The sequence below is a fragment of the Notolepis coatsorum genome (genome assembly GCF_963971535.1).
Source record: "Notolepis coatsorum genome assembly, chromosome: 5".
Classification (NCBI taxonomy): Eukaryota; Metazoa; Chordata; class Actinopteri; order Aulopiformes; family Paralepididae; genus Notolepis; species Notolepis coatsorum.
Window position 1 is genome coordinate 123449399 of NC_140169.1, and position 21056 is coordinate 123470454.

Below are 21056 nucleotides of genomic sequence, written 5' to 3' on the forward strand. Positions count from 1 at the left end.
CTGCAAGATTTGTACTTTGTAGGTCTGCATTTTAAATGTAAGGAGCAAAAAGTATGTTTTTTTTCTCTGAAATGTAATTGAGTAAAAGTATACATGGTCTTGGACAATCCAGGCTTTCTCCCATTAATCTCCCCAATTTAGTCATTAATATATACAAACCTAATAATACTTGAGTAAAGTACAAATCCCCCAAAACATTACTTAAATATTGTAACTAAGTACAAATACTCCAGTACTTTACACCCCTGCGTGACAGTACTTACTAGTGCAGGCCACAGACGGCGGGTCAGCAGGCGCGCGGTAGTAGCCGTCCTCACAGTCGCAGCGCAGGAGCCCTCGCGGTCGTTGAAGCTGTGCGCCGGGCAGCGGGAACACTGGAGGTCCTGGACGACGACTTGTAGAATCCACGACCACACGCTGTGGAGAGAGAGAGAGAGAGAGAGAGAGAGAGGAGACTTTTTTAGACACTTTAACACACTTTATATTGATCTATTATTAACACTATGATCGCCGCGACGAGTTTTCACGTCATTCGGAGCCATGCTCATTCTGCCGAAGACGCCGTAACTCGTCTTTGATGTCAATATTTCAAAAATCTGTCATCGAAATCATATTTCCTTTCTGGAGCCCTGAGATGTACTGGTGAGCTCCACTCAACTGTCTAACGGTTAGAGAGCGCCATCTGGTGGCCGATCGGCAGATCGGCCAAGAGGGAGGGGCGCGCCAAACAGGAAGTGCCCATCCATATGTGCTCCGGGCACTCGCGATCGGTAGCCGGACTCCATCTCAACACACTGGATGATCAATCGCTCGCCCTAACTCAATAAACAACGTTATTTGGACGTATATAGTATTATACAACCTGGAAATGGTTCATCAGGATCAACATCCCATAATCGAAAACGGTCTACCTCCACGCTGATCGTCCAACGGCGCGAGGAACATACGGTAAGATTCAGCGTTATTTTTCTAACCTATTCCATATAAACTGCTATGATGAACATATGACCCACTCTGATGAATCATCTAACGCTGCCCACGGAATTATAAACGATCCCCCGCCCATCCGGTCATCATCAGATCATACGTAGATCATTCTAGAAGTACGTCCAGTTGAAATGTTTCATCTCGCGCCGATCGCTACCAAACTGTTCATCATCAATATAATGCATTTAGGGCTATAAATCACGTTCTGAAGAAAGCTGCAGAAAACGATAAAAACATACTTATACTTTAGACCATATTTTAGTATGAATATGTGAATGAAAAAGTTTAACGCTACACCCTGAACAATACATATAGGACATGAATGGGCCATAATAATGGCAATGTAGCAATAGAATTTAAAAGTTATAGCCCTGCAAAGAAGGGGAACTTCTCCATAGACAAATAGAGCTGGCGAGGGATGGTAAATTATGAATTTAACCCATGGCGATCAAAGTGTTAAAGAGATTTGCACTACATCCATACCTCATTTGCACCCTACCCTAAGTTTTTTACCCCATCTCATTTCTGCATTGTACCTCACTGCAACACTACTTTAAACAAACACTCACCTTACCACTCACTTTACTCACTTTAGACACTTTAACACACTTTATATTTATCTATTATTAAAGAGATTTGCACTACATTCATACCTCATTGCACCCTACCCTAATTTTGTACTCATCTCATTTCTGCATTGTACCTCACTGTTACTCATTTTACTCTGTATTGTATATTGTATATATGTATATTGACTTTACTTACTTTTACTTACTTCTTAATTCATTTAAAAAAAAATTACTTACTTTCTTTTTACTGTATGTAGCACACTCTCAGGGACTCATACAGAAATAAGCATTTCATCATAAAGTATTCTGTATTTTGTTGTGACATATAATAAACAAACTTGAAACTTGAACTTGAGAGAGAGAGAGAGAGAGAGAGAGAGAGAGGAGAGAGAGAGAGAGAGAGAGAGAGAGAGAGAGAGAGAGAGAGAGAGAGAGGGGGAGAGAGAGCGAGGGGAGAGAGAGAGAGAGAGAGAGAGAGAGAGAGAGAGAGAGAGAAGAGAGAGAGAGAGAGAGAGAGAGAGAGAGATGTTTGGTTCATAGTCACACTTGAATTTCCATTAAAAAGAGGGCATGATAGAACAGACCATTATGCTTGTGCTCACATCTCGGAGCAGCTGGATTTAGATCAACCCGGCCCTCAGGCTTCATCAGCAGGAGCAGGTTTAGCTAATCCAGTTCAAAACACACACCGTATTATTACTGAGAGCCTTTACCACTGTTTCCCGTTGCTATTTTGAGTCTGTTTCATCCTCAGGTGAGTAAATAAGCGGAGGCTTTCTTTTACGAAAAGCTCCCTCTCTTGAAGGAGACGTTGTTAAGACGGAGGAACCCAAAGGGAGCTCAGTGAAAACAAGGCAAGGTCGCGGAAAAGGATAAACGGCCGTTTTCGAAATGTTTCCGTGAGAGGCGACTTCACATGACATCATAATCAGGTGAGGGATATAAAAAGAAAATCCAAGATAAAAAAAAAACGCCTGGTAATATGACAGGCGTCCAAATTCAGATTTTGTCAGTTCAGGCCTTTATTATCCTGCGTTGACAAGCTGATTGTATGAAAGATTCCCATGGTCCAAACAAGCAATCAGCAACCGCAGAAACACTCCAGGCACTAGGGAGGACAAGAAGATGGGTTCCAGGAGCGATTCATAGGAGCAGCTGTTTGAATCAAATGAATTGTTCAAATTCACTTTTGAGTATTACTGAATGGATATATGTCTATTTTTGGTTTGCTTTTTTTTTCTCTCCTTTTCATCTCAACACTTCAAGTCAGCTAATCCACAGTGACCCGCTGTTTGTGGAAATCCGAGCTAAGCCTGGCAAAAAAAAGAAAACCTGCAATCTAGGCCACATGATTTCTTATACAATCTGCAAGGAATCTATACATGTCTCCAAATAGCTCTGCATACAAACTATCAAAGTATAAAAAAAAACAGCATTTTTCATGAGCCACGGGGGGAAATAGGCAACGATCTTCCTACGCGGGTCCTCGTTTTCAGATCTCCATTACACATTTTATTTTTTTTCCCAGGTCTTCAAAATGTTTGGCCTGTACTTGTGTGACAGGTCTGAAATAGGAGGGAATAAAGGAATCTGGGTCTCCCTCATTTTAACACTTCCACTGTGGCACGAGGAGCAGGCCGAGGGACACAAGATCCCTATTTCAGCAACATGAAAGCCCTGTCAGTCCTCTATTTATCACTGCAGACGGCCCCATGAACAAGAACTTTTTTCAGAAAAGGGGGTGGGCGGGAAAGGGGGGGGGGGGGGTACATGATTTTTATCTCTAATATTTCTTTACCTGTGAGAGCTGGTAATTGAAACAGGACTTTAAGGCTGTGAGAGGCACCTTGTGATGGGGGCCCGCTCGCCGCTCCACTGAAACGTAGGCACAGAGCCTGCAAACACTTACTTACTTATTAGCTCTTCCTATACGCAGAGTATTGATCTTCCCTATCGCTCCACAAAGCCCACAGTGAGCCGGATCGCGTTGCACTCTTGCGATATGCTTACGTAAATATTCCCATATGGAGTGGCCCGCGCGTGGATAATAACACGGAGGATGGCCCTCGCTAGGCGGGTTAAAAGATTGGTCCAGACGTGCTTTCGGAGAGGCTGTCTCCTGGCCGACAACGCGGAGGCTTGTTTAAACATTCTGATAAGCCAGCAGGGCATGTTTGCCTTTGGGTTTTGGAGAAGCTCGTCCGCTGAGTGACCAGCATGTGGAGGGGTGTGCGCCCAGTGGAGCCCAGGGCTGAGCACTGTTACTGCCACTCCGACGGATCAGAGGCTCCACAGCCCAGAGCAGACCGCAGACTGGTGGTGGTGGTGGTGGGGGCTTTGGAAAGTCAACACAACTCAAACTTAAAGAGTTTGCCTGCAAAACATTTTTTTTCTTCTGTTTTCCTCTTTGTGTAATGGCCCCTGTGTTTATCAATGTGTTTTTCTGTTTTCCCCTTTGTGTAATGGTCCCCGTGTTTATCAATGTGTCTGACTGGCTCTGGCATCCGGAAATGTTTACAGAAGCAACAAGGCTACAGCGTGAAAAAACCCAAGCTCACGGATGACATGGGTAGCTAAGTATTTCTGCAGCCACACTCTCTCTTCTCCCCTCCCCACCCCTGGCAGGGCACTGACTGAGTGACAAGCACAAACACAGCCATTCTGGCCCTGCATTCCTGTCCCAGCGGCAGGAGCGTGCGCGCGCACACACACACACACACACACACACGCACACAATCTGTTAGGCAAAGCCCCAGCTTCTGAAATCACCGTGTTTCACAGGGATGCTGAGCCATCAGGGTAACATGACTTGCTAGTGAGTGATGGGGGTGGTTCTCTCTCTCTGTCCCCTGCAGCAATGCCATCCCTCACAGGGAAACTACCAATTACAGCAGCAGCTTTATTTCCATGTTGTCTGGGACATAGTGATGAGCACCGCCCTCGCCCCCAGCTACCCCTCGCCCGCTAGTCGCCTAACTCCGCCGTTCGGATGGACAAGATACACACACTGACACCCGCACATTAAAACAGTATAACCACCTCGCTCTCTGTGGTTAATCCCTCCTGCCTTGCCTTGACACACCAGGCCCTCCCAGACCAACTGGTAATCACATTTGTAAAGGATCATAGTATGCAGCTGACTACTACTACTACTGCTGCTACGGCCTGTCTTGGTGACTGCCTCCCCCGGTGCTGGGATGAGGGCAGACTAATGGGGCCTGCACTTGTTGACGCAGCACGTTGGGAACAGCAGCCTCGTTTACACTGAGAAATTAGTCGGTCCTCTGAGAGAGCGAGGCTGAGGTTAAGCAGAGAGAGAGAGAGAGAGAGAGAGAGAGAGAGAGGGAGCGAGGGAGGGAGGGAGGGACGGAGAAAACAGTCTCACATTCCAGAACGATTCCTCGCTCGGCACGGCTACAGATGGAGCCAGCGTCTGTAATTTCCCCCTTTTCCAGCGGTCAAACGCTTTTCATTCAGCGAAGATGGGGGAAACACACACACACACACACACACACACACACACACACACACACACACACACACGCACACACACACACACACGCACACACACACACACAAGCCGCAGTCAGCAATTTTCCTATACTGGGAAAAAGAGATAGAGAGAAAAAGAGAAGGTCCTCAGAGCACCGTCAAAAGGACCCTCACGACTTAAGATGTCTCACTCTAAGTCGCAGCACCGCACAGGGAGACGGAGAATAAAACAACCGGGCGCTATCTCGCGCAGACACGCTCCAGAAGAATAAATGAACGAGGAGAAGAAGGGAAAAAATACTGTATTTTCACAAGATACCGGTTTATTTCAGTTTTTATTTCCCTCCCCCTCTGAGCTGAAGCTTCCCGACATTCTTGAATCGCGTCCAACAGCTTTCGCCATTTGGCTGCTGAATGTCAATGTGGATGAAGGATACAGCGGGGAGGAGGGGAGAGGGAGAGAGAGGATGAATTAGATTCTCAACCTGCACTGACCCTGTTATGACGGCAGCCCTGACACATCCTTTCCGGTGGCAGGAGATGGTAATTATCTTTAATGCCTGGGTCTGACACCGTGGCATTTGAACTGGTTTTTGCATCGGTTAAAACCGGGCACCTTAATTGACAGTTCACATGTCAAAACGGAGGGCGGGCCTTCGGGCCTGGTATTGCCATTACAGTATAACGACTTTTAATCTATTTATCATAAAGTTGCGGAAACTGGAAAATCCCCCCCCCACTTCACTCACTTATATCTCTCAAATCCAATCAATAGTTATCCTGGTCAACTTGTACGGACAAGATGGGGGAATAAAGAGTCTCGGGGTGGCTAAGCCAAAACTATTGGGTTTCCCCCCCTCATCCGTCTCGCTGTGCTGTGGTCGGGAGGGGGGGGGGTGTTCAGGGTGGGAGAGGAGGCTGGGAGTGTGAGAGCAGCAGCAGGAGGAGGAGGAGGAGGAGCGGATCAGCCCTGCAGTGGGCTCAGAGAGACAAGAGTGGGGTAGACTGGTAACCGGGCCCTGCCGTCTCCGCGGTCCCACCATGATGAGTCCTGTCAGCCCCCCCCCCCCTCCCGCCCGCGCGCCCACCCGCCCACCTGCCCACCCTCCCCGCCCCGGCCTGATTATGTGTTAAATCCGCCTGTGTGTCGCGATGGATGTGGAAAGAATGCGGGTCGGGGGAGAGCAGAGTGGTGCTGCGGAGAGAGAGAGAGAGAGAGAGGGCCGCGGCGAGCGGCCTGGAGATAGCACCCCATTAGAGTGATAAAATAGACGGGGGGAGGCAGGACAGGACCAACACGGACGCCCCCGCCGCTGATGAATGCCAGGTGGAGCGGGTCAACCACGATAAGGGAAACAGTTTATTTTCTTATTAAAAAAAAGAAAGAAAGAGAATGAAAAGAAAACGACATGGCCTTCCTGGAGCTGCAGACCGATAGGGAAATGTCTTTTATAAATATCAACTATAAACACAGGCCCTGCTGAGTCGTGTCGTCTGCGGTTGGTTTGTATAAAGGAACCTCTCTTCCCTCCCTACGTGATTTCGTGACCTCGACGCTCTCGGGAGGCCTGGATGCGTAACGTAAATAAACACGATCAAACCTCCTCCTATTCTCCCCTTAAACGTGTTGTTTCAAATCAATCCCATTACACTGCAATCCAATGTTAATATCGCCGTAAACATTTTCTCCGCACCGCAATTTGAAAAAAGTGCCCCATCTCTCGAGCCACACGATCAGGCGACCATGAAATGCTATTTCAAAATCCTGCCTTTGGGTTCATGCGTTTTTGGTTTTTATTTTTAGAACGTACAATTATGACCATGGCCATGTATGACTGCAGAAGGATGTCAATATCTCTCACGAAGCTTAGTTCTAATGCATTATTGTTGCCTGAAGGGTATGTGAGTGGCCCTGATTAGATATGACTTATGTTCTGTGTGTGTGTGACGTGTGTGTGACGTGTGTGTGTGTGTGTGTGTGTGTGTGTGTGTGTGTGTGTGTGTGTGTGTGTGTGTGTGTGTGTGTGTGTGTGTGTGTGTGTGTGTGTGTGTGCGTGAGTGCGTGCGTGCGTGTGTGTGTGTGTGCGGTCATCTAACAAGTCTCTGTTTACTGACAATTCATGCATGCTGGACTACGGACAGCATCTCTTTAACAGCATGTGTTATTGTCCACTGCGACTTACGAGGGAGTCTGTCTCGGTGTGTAGCACTTAGTAACGTGTGGCATCGCAGGCAGGCCTACAGTTTAAACAGTGGGGGGGGGGGGGGGGGGGTGCAAAGGGAACTCTGTCAATCTTATCTCCCGAGTGATGATGACTCCCCCTCTGAGCCCGTTCAGTTGTCAAGTATGATAAATCAAGCACACCTCAGATAGTTCAAGCCGTATTCAAATATATATTTTCGACTAAAGTAACACAGGAAAGCAACAGGTGTCTCTAGGCTTCTCCTGCCCCTCGATGAAGCTCTGCCTATACTTCCAAAGCTCTTTTTCCTCAATAAAGAGAAGGAGAGACTAAGCTGAACAGCTGGGCTTTTGCCCCAAGACATGTTAATCTCCCACCTAACAGAGACGAGGCGCCTACCCAGCTCCTGGAAACGGTGGCCAAACAAAACACGCGTGCACGCGCACACACACACACGCACACACACACGCATGCACGCACACACACACACACACGCACGCACGCACATGCACGCGCGCACACACACACACACACACACACACACACACACACACACACACACACACACACACACACACACACACACAAGGAGGAGGAAAGAAGGGAGGAGGGCCCCCTAGCTGGAAATCTCTTCACGGGGACGGAGATAGAGTTTCAATGTCGAACCCTTTCCAAACAAGCTCATTTCAAACACCTACACCTCCTGCAGGTTTTGGGGATGGAAGGGGGGGGGGTCCAGGCGACTAGAACACGGCTAGGCATAACGGGGCGGAAGGGAGAAGAAGCGGAAGTTTAAAAGAGCTTTAGGAACGAAAGATTAAACGGTTAAAGCATCCAATATCACGGCGTCCTGAATGGTTCCTTCAGCCCCCCCAATACCCCCAACCCCCCTAATGCATAGTTGGAATGACTTGTGCCTGGCTGGTGCTACACTCCACACATACAGACAACCGCTCCATTCATCGGAGCTACCTGTGCTATGGGGGAGATAAGTAGCTTTCCATGAGACACAAAGAGAAGATTAGCATTCCCTTACACTGTGTTGGAGGGCACGCTGCTTTGCCCTCTAAGCAAGGAAACCCCTGAGGAAGTTCCTGCTTGGATGTACTGAGCAGAAGATCAAAGCTAGCTCCTGATTAACTTGTAAAAAAAAAAATACTAAAAAAAAGCATGGTAATGCTATGGTGCTATAACTAATGTTGTAAGCACTTTTAATCTTTAAATTTAATCTAAAGTACAGGTAGACTTCTGATTTATCATCAAATCAATTTACACAACATCAGGTCTATAACCTCAAATCAAACAGACCCTTTTTTAAATATTTGAATCGGCCGATTCCACCTTACCCAGAGTGAAACAGCAGGGTAACTTATTCATGCAAACTGCAATTAGTGCCGAATACATTATTGCCAGACGATCCCATTATATTGCCTCATGCTCATCGCCGGGCCCTTACTAAAAGCAAGTGTCTTTAGCTTTGCTCTTCATTATTAAAATGTCAAACCTCACGCCAGGAAAACATACAAAGTGGAGGAAAACTAATTACCACCCGGCATAAAAATGCGTAGACTGACTCATCTGCAAATCAAAACATCTGAGCAAAATAGGCTGAAGAGGGTGCCTGCCCATAAGTAGTTCTATAAACAGGTTGCTACAGCTACTTCAGAGCTGCTACAGACGCAGTCATACAAATAAACAACAAGCTTGAGCGCCACCTGCTTCCTCCCTCAGCTATCTGGCTGATTTACAGCACAGATTTGCAGATGGAAAATGAAGGACATTTTTAAGATTAAACCCATTGCATCAGAGAATTTATAGCCTAGCTAGGAACTGAACCTTGTGTCCGCACAGAGTATGTCCTCTCCCCCCGAGAGGTCTCCAGTTCTTTCATTCATCATGCGGTGTGAGGCTTTCCAAATGGATTTCCAGTGACATGGAAAATGTCCCCGCGCCTAATCGTCTTTTGTTTAGTTCATTTAACTCGCACGGCAATGGGAGAGAGGGGCCCTCAAGGCCGGCTGTGCGGCTACCTTTAATGGAGGATGTGGTCAGCTCTAAAAGAGACCTCTGCTTAAGAGACTTCTAAGGGAAAAGAACAGACTCTCTCCTTTCTGGGGATAAAAGCACAGGGTCCAAAGGTCTGACTGACCTAAAGCCCCCACCCCCCCCCACCCCCCTACTGCCACAGCGAATCAGCCCTGCAAATGTCCCCAGTCAGCAGCTAAGCATTATCTCTGAATTGTGCCAATGCCCACCAATCCTCCCACCTCATCCCAGCCCGGCCCAGCCCGGCCCAGCCCCCGCTCCAACCCCTCCGGTCCCACTGCTGTGACAGAAAGGACTGGAACAATGTCAAACCAGGCACTGGTCCCCACTGTGGCCCGGCCCCTGTGGCCTCCTCTGATACACAAATTATGCCTGTTTGCCCTCAGATGCCCATGGGTGCTAGCCTAGCACAGATCTCCACATGGGGTGCAGGGAAGCGATCGATCGACGACCTACTCTCCCGGCTTCTGTCGGTGGCCACGCTCCGAAAAAACAAGGAAGAGAGAATTCTACTCACACATTTATCGAGTGTAATAGTCACAATAATTACACAGATTCATTCTTTGCACTGCTCTACTTTGCTTATCTGAGCAGAGTGAATCATTCAGAGTGGGTAAAAAGGCAGTGTTGAGGCCATTAGCTTTTTTTTTTATTGCAGAATGGATGCTGAGTTTCTGCTAGGGTAATAACTTAGGGTAGAGACCCTTCTCATTGCTTTCTTCACAAGTAGATTGTTTTGTATTCCTCTGCGCAGGGGTCTTGCTCCATCTAATCCCTTGTTATGAGAATCAGCTAGTTTCCTCTGCTTCTCATTAGTACAAGACTCAAGCATAGTTCCTTCCTCAGAGAACGAAAGGAGCACAGAATGGTTGAAATTATGATTTGGAGGGCTATAATAAACAGGGGTATACATTTTAATGCCATATCCGATGTTTTTTCTTTCTAAATATACACTACCAATTCCGAATAAGAATAATAATAATTGAAAAAAGATCAAGAATAAAACTACTCGCTCTAGCTGCTGCCAAGGCTGGTATTCTGCGGGATTCCGAGTGGCCTGTCAACATTAACACGTTGAATTTTCTAAACATGTTCTAAACAACATACTTTCGCTGGGAGCCTCATTTCCATGGCCGTTTGGGCTTGTGATTCAGATGAAAGAGCTGCATGTTTAACTCAAACACGAGGGGAAAAGGAAAGAAAAAAAGGAACGCGCACGGCACGCGTCCGACAAAACCTCCCGCCAGATTGTGTGTGAGCGAGCGAGTGACTGAGTGACTGAGTGATCCCAATTTGCCATGCGCAGCTCCCGGCGGCAGGCCTGCGTGCTCCGTGGGGGGGGGACGGGGGGGGGGGAGACTGGTGATGATTAATGTTTGCTCTGACCGCTTTTCAATTTTATAGATATTATATGGAGATCAAAAGGATCAAAGAGGGGGTCTAAAATACACACGTAGCGCGTCCAGGAAGAGAAGACAACAGCCTGCTAGTGCCTGGTCACTGATAATAGGTTTGTCTTTCACCTCACTTGATAAGCTGCTGGAACTAACTCATGTATATATGAATATAAAGCAGAGGATGGCAAAGCGTAATCCATTTAACAGTTGTCGGGTCACACAACTTGAAAATGCTATCAGAAAAGGAAAACTATCAGGCATGAAACTATTTGACGCTTGATGCTATTCTATGCTTTTCAGCATTAAATATGAAACCCGCGGATACAACGTCTAACGCTGCCAAGCACCATCTCTAACTTCCACTTGATTGATGTAATATCAATTAAAAGAGGAGGAAAACTAAGACCCATTACTCATCGCTTGACGAGTGACCTGCCAGTCCTGATTAGAGGCCCCACGCATTACATTTCATGAATAGACAGAATACAAGTAAACATTCTTCATTTTCACATCAACAAAGGCATATGTTGAGATATTGCTGAGAGACTTTGTTAATCCCCCCCCCCACAAAAAAAGAGGAGACCTTTGCGATTTCATGTCACATAGTGTTATTTCCAAGGTGACAGTGGGGTCTAGAACTGGCTATGCATAAGGTCAGTGAATATTAACTTCATTCACACATGGCTGCAGACAGGCCCGGCCAGACAATGGAAGCCTGCCCCTTGTGCTTAGTAACGTGAGCGCCCCGGCTGACAGGACACTGTCAAGACGGAAGATGGATGATCGCAGCAGTTGACCCCTGATCGCCAGAAGAGTCACCTCTCCGGCCCCCTCTCCCCGCGTAACAAAAGACCCCCCCGCGCAGCACGGCGGCCCTCATCTCCACTTGCACTAACAGGTTCAGACATCTCCATCGATCCCAGGTTCCATACCTCTTGCGATTGTAGGCGTTCCCCTCTTTAGCTATCCAAACTGTGGCACAGATGTCTTTTTTTTTTGTAATTGCTTGCCTGCTGGCGGGGGGGGAAGAGGGATGCGATCAGACAGGCGAACTCTTGTGTGTCAGGAGACAATGTCTCGGCGTTTAGTGCCGTGTCCCGTGGTATGCTGGGTGAAAGTGATATGTGACCGGGGGCCCTGGGTCTTAGCACCTTAAGAGGTGGCATAAAGGGCCCCCGTCGCCGGTGGAGTTTCGCCCCTGGGAGTGCGAGGGGGCCACTGGCTCTGCACTTCGATCTTCGTTTTAAGAGGGAAATCAATAACTTATTACATAACCTCACGTTATCTTCCTGCTTACATCCAGAGCCGGGAGAGCAAGGCTTAAAAAGGTACTTAGTAGAGATCTGTGGCATGAAACCTACAGCGGCACTCCGAGAGACTTGAGGAGTTCATGTGCACAAAATTAAGCTCTAAAATAAATGCCATCCTTGGAAAACGGAATAACTGACTGTGTCGTGAGGCACTTAAGACGTAGTCCTTCTGAACCCTGAGTGAGTTTTGGTTATTGTCCATTGAAAATGCATTGCAAGTTTACGTTTCACAGCAGAAAACGCCAAATGTCGGTGCTGTTCTTTTACAGAGCCCAGATAAATCCCTTCACAGCGAATTGCCGCCCAGTATTCAGGTCAGTGACGCAATATGGCTGCCACCCGGAACTGGGCTGTCTGAAAGCTAATTGCAGTGTAACTTTGGCTCAAAAGTCTTTAAAGATTTTTATTTTCTGGGGCGGCTACGTGGCGTAGTGGGCAAGGCGCTCACCACGAATGACGGAGACGCTGGGCTTGCCTGTTCGAGCCCAGCGCTCCACATTGCTTTCAGTTTAGCTGGCCGTCCGTACTAATACACATTGGCCGTATTAGGGGGTGGGAAACTGATGGGTGGGGATCGGGCGTTGTGGACAGCGACTCCTACAGGTCGGTTGGTGCGCCTGCGCAGTAGAATCAGGAAGTGTCGGGGGCAGCGTGAGCCTCCCACGCGTTACTCCTCGCCACTGAGAGATCGAGCTGCGCAGGTGAAAAGATGCGACTGCTGTTACCTCAAGTACCGGAGGGGACGTTTACGTTAGCGTGACGTTTACGTTCATGAGTTTATGCCCTTTATGTCCTTCCGCAAAAAGAGAAAAGCTGAAAATCCTTAAGGTGACGTAGCGAAAACATGGCACAAAATCTGGTTTATTTGCAATCTCCATTGAGTTACCTGCTTTTGCCCCAAAAAAGCTACCCTTAATTTGAAATTAAATATATTTTCAATAACGTTAGATTTTGTAAGTTACTTATATTTTGTCATGTTGTTTTCATCAAAACAACCCAACTGCATTTTGATTGCTATTAGAATGCACAATAAATAATGTGATTTGTGAAAATGACAAAAAATTGACATATATAGGTTTTTTGCTAATGAACTCGTCTATGTATAAGACAAGCATATTTTGCACGACAGTTGCCATATGCCTATATCCATAGGACGGGTATGGTGGAGTTTGGAGATGTGTGTGCTTTTTATGAATCTAATGACAAATATTTCAGCTTATGAGACTGCATCTATATATATCTCAGGGACAAGAGGCATCCTCATAGAAAATCAATTTGAGGACTTAGGGATACTGTCGACCATCCTAGCGGGAACACCCTGGACACAGAATGGGACATCTGTGTTTATGACTGTGCTACCTGCCAGGGTCAAACAAAAAAGAAGGAAAATCCCTGGGCTGTGGAAGAATGCTGCTATTCACAGGAAAGACACTGGCAGGGACAAGACCAGCTCCAATCCATCACAAATGTATTTTCAATCTTGAGTGATTTGAGCCCATTTTGGTCTCCTGTGGATTGTGTGTGTGCACTGTAATTTGCATAATTAAGCCCAAGAGCAATTGTAACTCACACAGCCATTTGGTGCATTATAAACTCGCACCTTATCAATCAGGGGGACCGTCAAGAATCACAAGGACCTCCTGACTCTTGGCTTCCTGGCTCTTATTTGAAATGCTAAGAGGAGCCTTTCTTCCTGGGGCCTCGGCTGCCTGGTGGCTTCCATACACCTTGGGCTGTTGTGGACCGTCAGACCCCGACTGCTGAGGAGGAGCCATCCCTCAGGGGCTCGACCATCAATCAGCCTCCGACTAACTTCTGTCCAAGTCACTGACACTCGAGATGGATGGCTCTCACAGCGTCTACAGGATGCTGTATCCTCTCATTAATCCTCCTGTTAGCATCACGTGCCGATAGCAGTGAGGATGAAGAGTGTTTTTATCTGTTTAGTGTTGTTTACGGTTTACCCCCCAGATACGGGCCTGTCCACATTGGGGGGGGGGGGGGGGGGGGGCAAAAAAGCAGACATGGTCAACAGTTAATCATGTCTCAGACGCTAGTAGTTTGTACCACAATTATGTGATGTGTCAAATTGGATAACATACATTCCTGGGACTGAGAGAAACAAAGAGACCAATGTCTCGTCGACAAGGGCCCCCTCTCTCTCTGAACGCCTCAGTGTCTCCATTGCAGTGAGTATAGCCACTGCTAAACAGGACCAGCGAATGAATGGACACTATTTTAACTACTACACGGCTCTGCGCTAAATGAGCCCCACGCAGGCTGCAGGACACTTCAACTGCTCTTTTTCAACACCCATTACACTGGGACAGCGGACAGGGCGGGGAGGGAGAGGAAGACCGGCATTTACTGCCACAGATTGCCACACAAAGAGTTAAAGTGAGACAGAGACGCGGGAGGGAGGGAGAGAGAGAGAGAGAGAGAGAGAGAGAGATAGAGAGAGAGAGAGAGAGAGAGAGAGAGAGAGAGAGAGAGAGAGAGAGAGAGAGAGAGAGAGAGGGGAGTGAAAGACAAGCAGTCCCTCTTCGTTGACGGTGATGAATGAGTGGATCACAACACGTTTTGGAGGAGGCCTTTGCGCCCACAGAGGGGGCTCCTCAAATGACATGATTGACAGCTCAGCTCACAGGCTCCTCCTGCGCCCTCCCTGTTTGATATCACGCAGACGACCATTTTGTAATTTGCGGGATGCGGCAGATATTGAAAATAGGGGGAACACAATCAAAGCAGCTACATGTCTACTTTTTTTTTACGGGTTGAAGACAAGCTAGTCCAAGGTCCAAATCCAAAGGGCAAAATCTCGTGCCTTCTGACTTATTTCCCTGTCGTTTTGAAGTTCGAATAGCTCTTTGGTTTGTTCTAGAGGAAACTACTTAATAGGCAATTTACTGTAAGTAGATCTAGTAAAAGTGCTGATGGTGCATGTTGATTTTATTTAGATTAACTACCCCTTAACACAATGGCCACGCGTGCCTCGGTGGGAATAAAACTCATAAAGGTGCTGTGTTGAGACAGGAAATTAATCCATATGTTGCTCAATCGTCCCCACTGAGGACCCTTTTCGCAGGAATTATGTTGACGTGGATTGTGAAGCTGCCTATCGCAACAAACGTTCATATTAGTTGATATTTGGATGGTTACGGAGAGGAAACAGCCTCCTCGAAATAGAGTTCACGCACAATCAATTATAAAGGAAAGGAGTAGGCGGGTCATGTTAGTTTGATAAGCTAGGCCTGCTATTTCCTATTACGCTACATTGTTTTCATCCATAAAAATAAATCACTTAACTGTCCCAAATCACTTTTGCCTTCAGGGCACAACATAATTGATGTCTCAAAAATATACAACGACAAGAAAGAGAGAGAAAAAAACCTCACTTGTGTTTGAATCTGCCTTAACCTCTTAACACACTGCAGGCATAACTTGAGAAAGGGTGTGTTATTCTAAAGTCATATGGCCTAATATATTTTTGGAACACGCCTTCCCCAGTAGGGTCCCTAATGGATCACAGTGTGGAATAAAAGCTTTCCTGCCAGGGACACTAATTTGTCCTTAGACACATTCTGTTAAATTATTACTGGTCACTACCTCTCATAAGCTGCTTAGATGGACGTTGCCCATTTCGCCAAAAGACCTCTAGGTTGACAAGACAGGGGGCACTTAACGTCTGTGACCTAAGTCGCTCCCTTTTAATCCACGTGATTTTTATCTTACAAGTCAGGTGGCCACACTGAAAATAATCCGCTGGGCAATTATGGTGACAGAACGCATTTTTAATGCCAATTGCCGTGGCACAGCCGTGCACTTCATGTGCCACAACAACACAAAAATGCGACTTCACCGAGGCTGTAATTGCGTTTCCTGTTAGGTTCCTTCATAAATATCCTGAGGCCTAAATGCCACAGTGTGGCGGCTATTTATTTTCCCCCTCCGTCAGGGTCGTTTGGCCAGGGCAGAGGGATACTGAAAGATTGGTTGGACTTCCTCCAGACCTGTGTATTCTGCAAGTGATTGTCTTGGCTCACCGCCAGTAAGACAGGGAAGTGCTCGAAGCCGAGGAGCACTGAGCTAAACTCAAGAGCAAGTTATTATTTAATCCCAATGTCAACAGAACCACAGCTATAAATGAAGAGCCTGCTAATCAAACTATTAACGTGGATTCCAATTATTACACTGAGCATTCCTGCTTTCAATATGTTACGCATGTTATGAGAATGGGCTCAATCGCAAATATCCCCAGCTAATATTTCTTGTTTTTTTTTAGACTGGCTCTATCCTGAATAACATTAAACAACTCCTAACTAAATGATTTCAAAGTGAATTTAATTCAACAGGAGGCCACTCTGAAAAGTCCTTTTAACAAAGTGATTAAAATGAACTGGAAATGAAGGTGAATAAAACTGTAGTCACTCACGTTCACATGCATCGCCCTTCTGATGAAAGCCCGCTTTGCATATACATTTCCCAATGGGCACCAGCCATTCCCCCTCAGCGCTGCAGTGCATCTTGGGAGAGTTATCGGCCTCCTCCTCGGCATCGCTCACGCACGTGCCCTCGACCTCGACCAGAGAGGAGAACTCTGATCCAGTCACTGTGTCCGGGAACGTGGCCAGATTCTCAATGATGGACCAACACTTCTTGTAATAAACTTTGACAGAGACCAGAGCGATGCACGCCCCTACATCCTGGAAGGCCAGGTAAAAGCCCCGCCTGGACAGCGGGCCAATTATGCGCACTTCAGTATTCAGCTTCATCTTCCTCTCTCCCAGGTCCCCCTGGGTGAAGCTTTCATCCGCTGCGATTGTGTCAATTTTTACATAGTGGCTCTCTCGTATATTCCTGCCAACCTCCGAGTCGGTCTCCTGGTAATATAGGTTGAACGTCTCCTTGCAAGTTCCTACCACACCGGGCAGACTGTTACAATCCCTCAGTGTGAACTTGAGCTCCACAAAAATCCTCTGGGCATCTCCCTTTTCTATCCAGTTAGTCCGAAGCCAGTTATTCTGATTGGGCTCCATGACCTGGCAAACCTGGTATGTGCGAATGGGTGTATAGTTTTCATCCAGCCCACTGATCTCTTCCCACTGGAAAGAACAAAGAACAACTTTTGGTCAGTGATTTGACTCCAGCAGGACCTGTCTACTGTATACTTTTTAGCCTTATTCCACAACTCTTTGAGCACAATGAAAACACATGTAAAGTTGGAGTGAAGTCAGCCCAAAACATTTTATAATACTAATGGAGGATAAACTGGTGATAATTACTGTGATATAAAAGTGACAAAGAAAAGCTATGGTTACAATACTGCTGAGAAAGTTCCCATAAGGAAAATGCATGCAGTCAGGGTTGATTAGTGAGAAATGTAGTGCACAGTGAAGGCACAGGTTGAAGGCAGATGGAGGAAATGTATTATTGGTATAAATCACATTTTATAATATAAACAAACATAAACAGTCCTTTGAAAAAAATATTGTGTCCAATTTTATTAACTTTAAAATGTAAAGCTCCAAACCTCAAATACTTTTTTTTCTTCTGCTCTACTAAGAAGGCTGACTATACTACAGTGAACACGCACTTCACTTAGCAGCCCACATTGAATTGAAACATATACATCAGAAAACACAACTTAAATTACCTTTCATAATTTTTTTTGAGAAATAACAAGTTTATTTCCCATGACTAACCCATCTGTATAATAACCAGACTCCCTGCAACAGATGTGACTGCACTTTTTGTGGATACAAAATGTCCATGAACAGACATTTTGTACCCACAGAACATAAAAGAGAACGTAAGAGAGAAAAACATTCATCAATACTCGTCTGGTTACTTGAGCTTACCCCATTTGGCGGATAGGAGATCCACTCTAGTTCTGTCTGCTGTGCCTTCGAATCCAGCAGAATCACTAGTGACAGGGAATAAGAGAGTGGGTGATTAAGTCTCACAAGGCACTGAGTAATAACCAATTGGTTACACGTCTACAGTATAACGCAAATAATAGCCTATCTGTGACCCATTTTCCACGAGAAGCTATAGCAAAACATGAAATGGGCCAATACGCTACACGGCAGACATGACTGTATAGTGGCAGTATAGGCTATAATATACACAGAATCGATACAGCCATTGCCACTGACAACTGTTCCAACAATATACTCCAGAAATGGGCACACATTCTATAAACATGCGTTGTAATGGCCATGCTATGATATGAGGGGTGGCGTTCCTTGGAGGCTTCAATAGGCTACAGTTTAAAGTAGATATGGTCATTAAAATACCTCTGTTATTGTGGGGCCCTTGTCACGTGTATGACAAGTTAATTATTTTTAAACTAATTTTTAAGTCTTGTAGCAGTGCACGCAGGCCCCATGTGTGTCCATGGCAGAGGAGAGCACCTGTCTTCAGTTCTACTTATTATTAAAACGCCTTCTGAACTCAAGTCTCCCAAACAGGCTGAAACCATGACCCTTTTACTTAGAAATTCGAGGTTTACTCTGAAAGAAAAATGGGTGAAAGTATAGTCAAAGGCAAAGCCCTTGTTTGTGTATGTATGATCATATCCAAAGACATATCCAAAAAGCACAGAGCGTAGTCGAATGCAGGCAGACACCTCACCGGGGGGACTGGGGTAAAGCGCACTGCCGACAATATTGCTCTCGCCATCTCAGTAAGAAATAGAACCGAGGAAAATGCATGTAAAGATTGTATTTTTTATTTATATATTTTTTTTGTACAACTGACATTGGCGGCTTAAAATCTCCATACGAAGGTCCAATGTCCATTCGGACTATTATTAGGCTAACCTGTGGTTTTGTTTATTGGCATAATAATGTGATTTTCTAAAACAATCAACATATTTTCATTTATAATACGTATGCCTATAACCTTGTCAATTAATCGTAATTATCCGTTCCTTTAACCATGGATATAATATTTATATATTGACAGTAATTGCTCTGTTCAAATACGTATCGTTTTATTCTTCCAGCAACTCCCATGGTTGTTCGCACACAGTGGCACAGAGGCGAACTATGCGCACGACTGTATCAATTCCAAAAATGCGATGCCTATAATGCTTCACATACACTGGGCTACTTTGAAACAAATGTGGGTTCCCCTTGGGTTAGGCTGTTACTCAAATGACACTGTAAAAATCGATCAATTGATTTCACCTAGTTAGACACGCTGGAGGATAATGGACCTGTGATAACAAGCTCGTTAGAACGACAGCATATCTGTGCGCTGTCAGTAAGTGTACAATTAAATAAAAAAAAGCCTTTCTGCGTGTGTGTTAATCGGGATAAAGCATTTATGAGAGCCGTGCGTAAAACACCGAAAGGTCGCCCAAAACAACGATGTGAATGCGCACGAGAAAGACAACACTGTACACAGTGCACTGGGGCGATCTACTTGCGCTTTGGCATACATGATCCATCGTTTAACTTTTGATCAAAAACCGTGAGGTAATTAGGCTATTCATCTGTGCTGACAACAAGAAACAATGTAGCCACATCTTGCGTATAGAGGCTGCTTGACGGATTTGGACACCCCTCAAAGCGACGCTCGGTTTTGGGGACGTTAAGACGACGCGAGGATGATGGGTGGGTGAGAGGCAAACTTTATTATAACTTACCTTCTTTCGCATTTTGTGCTTTTCCAGTGTCCACATAACAGCATACATGAAGGCAAAATGTAATCCACAAACACGGGATCGACCTGGAAACCATGGTGTGTTTTAAATGTATCTAGACCGTGCTCGCTGCTGCTTTCCCACCGTTGCGTGTGCTTCCCATTGACGACACCAGCGCAGCGCTGTGGACACAACACTCCGCCGTCTCCTCCAGCACCGCGTCGGGCTGCGGGGGGGCGGGGACTCGGCCGGCAAGTGATGTCACTCAAGTCGACTGACAGAGGAAACATCCAGTCACGTCTAACGGGGAAGAAATACAATTATGGAAAAAAGGTAGATGCTAGATCGGACGGCCCGGAATACATTTTTAATATATATATTTTTTTTTAATTATATATATTTTTTTATTATTAGGTAGTGTGGGAGTGGTCATGGTTAGGGATAGGTTTTTAGAAACAACTTTTAAGGTAAAAAATGATGACGGCTTGCGGCTTTGCAGCTTGGCCAAAAACTGACGACCACCAATAAAACGCCGACCATCCCGTACGACGATCTAGCATCAAACGGTGGGGGGGGGATGCCAATGCCAGAACTATTAAGAGCCAATAAATGCATCGCAGTGGCCATTTGCGACTATAACACGATGAAGCAGATGCAAGGTGAAATTAATAAATAGACTTTCTCACACAATTTCTGACACTGGTAAGAGATGCAGGATACACTCTGTGATGCTTTGTTGTAGCCTATACAGTTAGTTAAATCTCTCATATGATCTCACTCACACACACACACACACACACGCACGCACGCACACACACACACACACACACACACACACACACACACACACACACACACACACACACACACACACACACAGAATAATTTATTATATTCATTCACTAACAATGTTTTATGTACATTTTATGGACAGTTATGTTTTCAGTAATTAGTTGTTGTACATTGTAAATGTGCCACCAATATTGGCAGTCAATTTAATCAGTAAAGACTACTGGTTGAAACACACACATGTGTATATTTCTGTGTGGAGTTTGCATGTTGCGTGGGTTTCCTCTGGGTACTCTGGTTTCCTCCTCCCACACCAAAAGACCATTCATGTCTCCTGCCATTGCCCTCGACCAAGGTACTGGCATTACAACTGCAGTTGGTCCCCGGGCGCAGCACTATGTGTGGCTTCCCACTGCAAATGCCCCATGGGGATTAATAAAGGTACAACTTAACTTAACTCAAACGCATACATATTCACTCATTCACTCACTCAGAAATATAGATACACAGTGTCACATGCACACACTCACTGACACACATACACACACACACATACTACTACTGTAGGGTATACAAAAAAGCAGCCTATATTAGAATTTAGCAAAACAAATTGCCTTCTAACAGTGACAGAGATT

At 45.8% G+C, this 21056-nt stretch overlaps 1 protein-coding gene across 1 annotated transcript; it reads right to left on the minus strand.

Annotated features, from left to right (window-relative positions):
* Positions 1 to 281: 281 nt before the first annotated feature.
* Positions 282 to 19766, minus strand: LOC311228030 (ephrin type-A receptor 7-like). The gene is made up of 4 exons (XM_084313922.1): positions 19636 to 19766; positions 17843 to 17907; positions 16417 to 17086; positions 282 to 417 (listed from the first exon to the last, which is right to left on the minus strand). Exons 1-4 carry the CDS (start codon positions 19727 to 19729, stop codon positions 314 to 316), a joined length of 933 nt encoding a protein of 310 aa, XP_084170048.1. The 5' UTR covers positions 19730 to 19766; the 3' UTR covers positions 282 to 313.
* Positions 19767 to 21056: the final 1290 nt, after the last annotated feature.